The sequence below is a fragment of the Topomyia yanbarensis genome, chromosome 3 (genome assembly GCF_030247195.1).
Source record: "Topomyia yanbarensis strain Yona2022 chromosome 3, ASM3024719v1, whole genome shotgun sequence".
NCBI classification, from domain to species: Eukaryota; Metazoa; Arthropoda; class Insecta; order Diptera; family Culicidae; genus Topomyia; species Topomyia yanbarensis.
In genome coordinates, this window is record NC_080672.1 from 190,858,790 (window position 1) to 190,866,161 (window position 7,372).

The 7,372-nt window shown below is 39.1% G+C and overlaps 1 protein-coding gene and 2 long non-coding RNA genes across 6 annotated transcripts; 1 reads left to right on the forward strand and 2 right to left on the reverse strand.

Annotated features, from left to right (window-relative positions):
- The first annotated feature begins 49 nt into the window (after window positions 1-49).
- On the forward strand, window positions 50-5,757 carry LOC131688601 (uncharacterized). 2 transcript variants are annotated; one of them, XR_009305261.1, is made up of 4 exons: window positions 50-621; window positions 718-971; window positions 1,028-1,556; window positions 5,082-5,757. It is a non-coding gene; the product is annotated as an uncharacterized LOC131688601 (long non-coding RNA). The 2 variants fall into 2 exon arrangements; XR_009305260.1 differs by having other exon boundaries at window positions 52-519.
- On the reverse strand, window positions 2,945-5,082 carry LOC131688599 (asparagine--tRNA ligase, cytoplasmic-like). Of its 3 annotated transcripts, XM_058972955.1 has the most exons (4): window positions 4,439-5,082; window positions 4,244-4,371; window positions 3,590-4,130; window positions 3,013-3,533 (listed from the first exon to the last, which is right to left on the reverse strand). In XM_058972955.1, the coding sequence occupies exons 3-4, from the start codon at window positions 3,754-3,756 to the stop codon at window positions 3,044-3,046; spliced, it is 657 nt and encodes a 218-aa protein (XP_058828938.1). In that variant the 5' UTR covers window positions 3,757-4,130; window positions 4,244-4,371; window positions 4,439-5,082; the 3' UTR covers window positions 3,013-3,043. The 3 variants fall into 3 exon arrangements, with proteins under 3 accessions (XP_058828939.1, XP_058828940.1, XP_058828938.1); XM_058972956.1 differs by lacking the exon at window positions 4,439-5,082 and having other exon boundaries at window positions 2,945-3,533; window positions 4,244-4,390; XM_058972957.1 differs by lacking the exon at window positions 4,439-5,082 and having other exon boundaries at window positions 2,945-3,533; window positions 3,590-4,388.
- Window positions 5,758-5,980: 223 nt separating the features above from the next.
- On the reverse strand, window positions 5,981-7,087 carry LOC131688600 (uncharacterized). Its single transcript, XR_009305259.1, has 2 exons — window positions 6,735-7,087; window positions 5,981-6,212 (listed from the first exon to the last, which is right to left on the reverse strand). It is a non-coding gene; the product is annotated as an uncharacterized LOC131688600 (long non-coding RNA).
- Window positions 7,088-7,372: the final 285 nt, after the last annotated feature.

Genomic DNA, 7,372 nt, shown 5'->3' on the forward strand with positions numbered 1-7,372 from the left:
AGAGCTGTCAACATTGTTTTGACTGTTGTTACTCTGAATATAAACATTTGATATTATATTATTGCTATTAAATAGATTTCAAATAGTTACAAACAAATAGTTAATGTTAAATCTTTTTTGTACCACTGTTGTTCCAAATCTTAGGAAAAAAAAAGTTTATTCAGTTGGTATAAGGACAGACATGCAATTTGAAGACAACATATATGTGTAATTAAAATGACGACGAAAATAAGTTGTTTTGAAAACGAGTGCGTAGTGTTCCAGTTATGACCTAGTTCTTGTGGTGGTCAAGTTTCATTGCATTATAGACTGCTTTTATGTGTATCAAAATTTATTCATTGGCTACCATTGTGAATAACTTGCAATGGACAAGTTCATCTGAAACCTTTTTATTAGATATTAAAACTCTAATCATTGGCTTATTGTGTCGCAGTTTTCCCAATTGTAGATAGTAAAATTAAAGTCGTTCCTAGCAAACAATCGTGCATTCTGTTGGTTAATTTGATCTGCATAGTATCAGTGAGTAGTTGAGGGATATAACAATATAAACATTCGCGATATTCTAATCTGCATCTGTTTCTCATGCTGAATTATCGATATATCGTTTTGCATCACCTGCTAGTAAATATATCATTTTGCCTCATGTGCTTTAGTAAAATCATTGTTTTGCCTCACCTACTAAAGAAGAAAATTGATGTTGTTTATTTCTGCTTACAGTTTGTGACCAACGTGTATTTGTTCCTGCTGTCCAACAATTCGCTCGTTCAAAGGCAACAAACGGAGGATAGCGAATCGCTACCGGAACCAACGCAAATTCTGCTGATCGATCGTGTCAATTGTGCTTAACAACGAATCGCTATACTCCGGGCTGATCGTGGTCCGGCACAAGATGCTATACCGGATCTACGCTTGCACGGGAAATTGTAACATACCGAAACCGAATGAGGGGGAAGATGCATCAAACGGTGCGGGTAAGTTCGATGGCGAATAAATATGAAAAATCATTACTGACTTCCGTTCATTGCAGTATCGTCCCCACTGGGCTACCGACCAATGTGTAATTGTTCCTGCTGTCTGAAAAGTCGACCGGACTCGCTCGATCAAGTACCAAACGGGATACTGAGTCGCTACCGGAAGCGACACCAATTCCGCTGAAATCTATCGTTTGTGTGTTACCACGAACCGCTATACTCCGCGCTGATCGTGCTCCGGAACGAAATGCTACACCGGTTCTACGCTTGCATGGGAATTTTAATCGTACCGAAACGGTAAGAGTCAATGTCCATCTGCTTCCAGTGTGCGGCAATGAGATTTCAGCTCGCCGGATACACCACGGCCGCAGCTGCTTGTAGCAGGTGAATTTGCTCAACACCATATTACGTTTAAAAGCGACCCAGACCGCCCGAAATGTCACCTGATTTGCTCTCTGAACGCGTTGCTCATCCAGAGTTGCTTATTTTGGCTATTCGCAACTAACCTACACTGGATACAAGTCGTTCCTGCATCCGCCACCCGTGGACGCGCTCGATGGCTCTCAACTGAATTTGTGTATGTATGTAAGTATCAAATAATATCACTTTTCTCAGAGATGGTTGGACCGATTTAAACAATGTTATACTCAAATGAAAGGTGCAACATAGCCATATCTAAATCACATGAAATTATCTAAACCTTTGTGCTTTTTGCATATAAAGAAATACTATGCAATCACTCCACAAATCAACTTTTCAATTGAGACTCGGGGGCCGAATGTCATAATCCATTCGATTCAGTTCGTCGAGATCGGTCAATGTCTGTGTGTGCATGTGTGCACATCTAGGGGGAAGTGGTCCAATTCGGACCGCTGGCCAATTCGGACCCCCAGCTGTTTCTCAGCTATGGTAATATTATGAAAAGCGTATATATCATTGTCATGGCTGTCATGTAGCTCTGTTTTATATCACAAAATTTTGCGGTTCTCAGTTTTCGTATGCGTGCGCTGGGGGCGAATGTTGTTTTGGAGCGCTTTTTTGAAAAATGTGTAAGCCAAAAAACACAATTTTCGTTGGCAACAACAATATATCAAGTCAAATGCATTATCGTGATTTTGGATCTACTGGATAATAGCTTTTATTTAATATCTTGTTTTGGGCGAGACTATCAACTGTTTTCGTTTAATTGGTGTGTGAATAATAGAATATGGGATGAGCTTGTCAAATTCCAGCAAAAATCCGCATTGCCGTCGACGGGGGTACGAATCGATGGGTTGACTTTCTTAAGGAAAATATTGGCACAGAAGAACAGTTCGGTGACGGGGAATTTCGATTCCTGCACCGATTAATCTATGACTTAAGGAAAGCGGTTGAATTGCAAGGTAAGAACATTACAAATTAAAAAAAAAAATTCACTCGTTACTGATGTCTATTTAACAGATAATCAAAACACCCAAATGCTACAGATTTTACAAAATCTCTCAAAGCGATTTAGAGCACCAGCTACGATAGCGAAATAAGTCGAATTCTGGTGTTGTGTGAAAGTTCTGGCCGGTTGTACCAAATCATGGCCAACATTAATACTTTGTCCCTGGCCCGTGACATTCTACCGAATGCATTTGTATTCTTGCGATCCAGTAACTCTCAGTTGGCTGCTACCGGCGGGAACCCACTTAATTCAAATTTCCCCTCGGTTGGTACACGAACGTATCTGGTGTTCGCTTGTTCCTATTGGACAACGGGCCGTATGTAGCACTAGTGGATTGCACTGGAACCTCGACAACCGGGCTGTTTGGTAAGCACTTCGAACACTCACTCTAGCCAGGAAGTTCAAATTCAATCATAGAGTGCCGTACTTTGGTTAATGGGAACGACCCCGAAGGATATGTGATAAGAGTATTGCCTGCAACTGAAAATACGCATTCATGTCAACGGGCTTTTAGGTGCCTAATAAAATTCCCTCATCTCTCTGTATGTTGCTTTATTAGATATAATACAAATATATTGATATAGAATGATATTTTATTTTCTTAAAGTAAAAGTGTCAATTTCTAGCTTTTTAGTAATACTGTTCAGAGAAATCGACCTCCGACAATTAATCGGCGATCGTCTTCACATCTAGACATGTAAAATGATTTAATTTTCGCGGGAAACCGGCACAGCATTATTGGTTCGTTTATTTGCTCCGTCATTTTTCGTTCCGGACCCTCCGGAATATCATCGCCAAACTCATAAAAAGTTCCATCATTCTTGGTGACGTTGTTCTCCTTTAGCCAGTCAATAGCATCGACATAGTTCGGTGGCATAAAATTCGGGTTAAGATGACCCCACGGAGATTTCAATACTCGATCGACAACATCTACTATCAAATCTTCCAGCCGATCAAGTAGCTCTTTGAAAGTAATAAAGGGACATTCACCCTCAATATAACTGTATTCTGCTAAATCACGGCGAGCAAGACTCTGCTCTGCACGGTAACTTTGAGAAATGCAATAGTCGCCCAATGCCGGCAAACAGGTTTCCATATATTTTTGTGAGCTTTGCGTCAGGAATGCTTCCGCCCTAAAATGTATTTATTGTGTGAGCAAATACTTCTAATGCGAACATTTTTTATTTACCTAAAATAGTCCAGTTTGAACAGAGTCGACCCTCCTTCAACTTGTGTTTGCACCAGCGTCGGCGGCGTTACCTCCGTGTAACCACGTTCATGATAATGCTCCCTAAATGCCATCATAATGACATCTCTCATCTTGAGAATCTTAGAAGTATTTTCGCCTCTAATCATAATGTGTCTGTTATCGAGCTAGACATCAGGATAAGCATCCTCGTTCAAAATAGAATCTGCCCCACCGGCCGGAGCTAATCCAATTAGCTACCAATAATCAACGTGCAGCTCATGTCCACCGGGAGCGGACTTACCTTCTGGAACCTCTGACACAAGGTATCGCTGAGAACGCTTTTCAAGAATTTTCTTGAGCTGAGATTTGGCTACTAGTTCGTAGGGTTATTCCGATTTTGCATCCTTAGCGTTTACATAAATTCTTGGGAAAGGTTCCTTGCCGGCGTGCTTCATGGCTTGTAGGATTGTTTTGAAGGGTTTTTCCGCTGTTCCATCACCGAACTCGTCATCGCCACGCTTTTCCAAGGTGTAGAGATCGTCTGGAGGTGGTGAGAAAAATTGGATCAATATTCAATTATTATTATCCATCACCGTTGGTTGAATTTCAGCGGCCGTTCACTTTCCGGCAAGTGTAATGGATAAGAGTACTTACTGGCAACGTTTGTTGAGTGCCGAACAGGGGATTGATTTCCGTTTCATCCTTGTTACTACGAGTAGGTTATGCTTCTTTTACCATCTCAGCATAGATATCAGTTTCGGCTGCCAACGTCGGATGGTAATCTAACGAGAAGAGATTATATTAAATTCAAAAAAATTTTAGCTTAAAGAAAGAAACCACCCAACTTACCACTAAGAATTGAAACTTTTCATAGCTAGCGTCATACTGTTGAACTTCGCTGTCCAAGCATTCCTGACATTCTTCCGGGTGTTGCATGTGCATCTACGCCCCCCGGAACGAACGGTCGGGGTGAAACGGATAGTAGATTCTTCGTATACCACTAACCGTATCGTGGGGGATAAAACATTCCTTCTTCATAGCCTCCAACAGTTCTTAGTGCATCTGGTGTAGGATAAATCGATTCCAATTTTGAATTAGACTGATCAGATTGATGTTAGCAATGTTGCTTCGGTCCGAAGGAAATATTAACCCCAGGGCAGCTTCTTCCGGAAAGAGAATTCCTTACAACAGCAGTGCGTAATGGGTCGAAGTGACAGCTGCTATCTAAACCAAGACTATTGAAAACTATAGGTAGGATTATTCAAGATTAGCTAAAACTAGTCGAGATTATTTTGGGAATAAAAAAGTTCACTAATTTATTTTAGTCCAACGTTTAGAGTGATTTCCCCCTAGGGGTATGGATGTTTTTTTATAACCGTTGGCTGAATTTTCGTGAAAAAGTATATGTCGCCACGCGATGGGAGTACAATGTACGATTATTTCAAGTCAATTTGAATAGCTTTCAATAAATATTTTCTTTGATATTTCACAGGTGCCATTAGGAGCCTTGAGGACAACCATAACAACTGGGTGACTAAACAGAACAGCGGGACATTATGATTTAGAGCAACACACCACCGTTCTATGAATCGTTGGGGTTTGCACCATGCGATGTAGAATAATATAGTCAATGAGACAAAATAACTAATCGAATGATTCACTGCGTATAGTTTTTCTCATGTTCCCAATCTTCTATTGGCAGACAGCAGCTTTAAATAATCGGTGCAACGTCGTAACATTATTTAGTGGATTCTTGGTGGAAATGTGGTGCTTCCTGCCGATGTTGGTGACTCGAAGGCAAACCGAATAAAAGGGCTCCAGATTGAAACAGTTAAACATATAGGGTAGATGATTTAATTTTTCTCAAACTATTAGGGTGCCACACTATGTTCCGATGAATATACTGGAAGAGGTAGAGATTTTGTGCGAAGTAGGGATACCAATTTTTTATCCCATAATTTGAACAGCAGACGATGTGTTCGGTTAGGTACAATAAATAGATAGGCTACGATGATATAAAGAGATGTAACCCTCTCAGTGGGAGGCACGATTCTCGAGAGTCTAAGATAGAATATTTATGCAATTTCACCCGATCGAAGTGAATTATAACTCTTACAGAAACATGGACAAATATATTGCGAATGAATAAATTATGTTTCTAAAGTAAATTGCTTTATGTATCGAAAGAAAATATCCAGTTAAGTTATAAAAGTTTGCCCTCTTGCTTTGGAACAATTCAGCAGTTTAAAACTCTCTTAAAATTAGACGTGCACACTCTGGGAGCCAAAAGCGATATACGAAGAATAAACTGAATCGTAATGACATTCTATAGAGAAAAGAAAGGAATTTGGCTTTCTTTCATTCATAATCTTTAGTAAAAACAGCGTGTGGTGATATTTCATTCGTTTGTCTATTCCTTATATAGTTTTAGTCGAATAGTTATCAGCCAGCTCCAAATCGCATTATGGCACGTTGAAATCTCGTATCGAGGGTATCCATTTCCACGTGTAGCCTTCAAAACTGCATGATCGCTGGTCCAAATAGCAGCTGTGTATCAAAGATGCTAACACGTTTCACTCGTTGTAATTTCGTAATTTGTATTGCCATACAAAAGAGCCTTCAACTGAAAGAGTACAGAAAAGAAACAAATATCAAACTGAATTTATTGAAAAACCCCGGGGCGGTGGATTGCTCTCGAGTTGCACTTTCTAGCAGAAGAGCAGGCCACTGGACGTGTTTCATTCCCACTTCTGCTAGAAAGTGAAACACCAAGGCAATCCACCGCCTCGGTATTTTTCAATGAAAAACGACATGAATGAGTTTACAAATGAAAAAGTATTATATCTTCAGTACAATGGAATCACTATCAGTGGGAACCTTGTTTAAGCTTCCGGGGTGAAGTCTTCTCACTACATGATCTTCTTATTGGCTTCTTAAAACACTACACAAGATCTTCCTACACTAGTTGCTAATCTGATTTGGATTAATCGAATTACACATCATAACACCAATACACAAAAGTGATTTATTGTTCGCAATAGAATAGAATTTATCATCAGGCATTATTTCAACCGTACATCGCTCATCAACAATTTGTCATTTTTGTTGACATGGTGTTAAAAAATATCCACTCTCGCTAGCTTACTATTCGGAAAAACAACAACAAAACTCCACAAGCACTTCCGGAACTTTTTTATGCTCCGATTGTAGTGAAAAACTTTTGCTAATATATATTTTTAATTGCAGAAAGATTTAAAATGTGATTGAAATTTTCGTTTGCTGCTTTTAATACTATATGTAAACAAAGTTTTTTATCTCTTTCTGACTGGTAACGCAACGCATGATGACACACGAAAGAAAAATTGATAGGAGAAAAAGAGATGATCGATTTGTTTTGCTCTGGTTTAGACATATGCACAGGGTTGAACATAAGTTCCACTGCGATCCACAACGTCAAAACGGAACGGAATCGGAATGGAATTTCAGCTTATCTGGGCCCTAATTGGCCGTGGTTAAGCATTCATTTCCGTGCGTCATCAAAGATTGCTTTATCCACCCCGTATCCAACTATAGAAAAGTTCAAGTGCACGCAGAAAAAAAAATTGTAAGTTCAATAAAATTATGCATTAAATTCAATAAATTAAATTATTGGTCGGGAGACAATAAAATTATTTATTGAATTCAATAAAATTTATTTATTGTTTCAATAAAACAAAATTATCGTTCCGTTTTTCAATAATTATTTTATTGAAATTAAAAGAAAATTATTGATACTAAAAATGT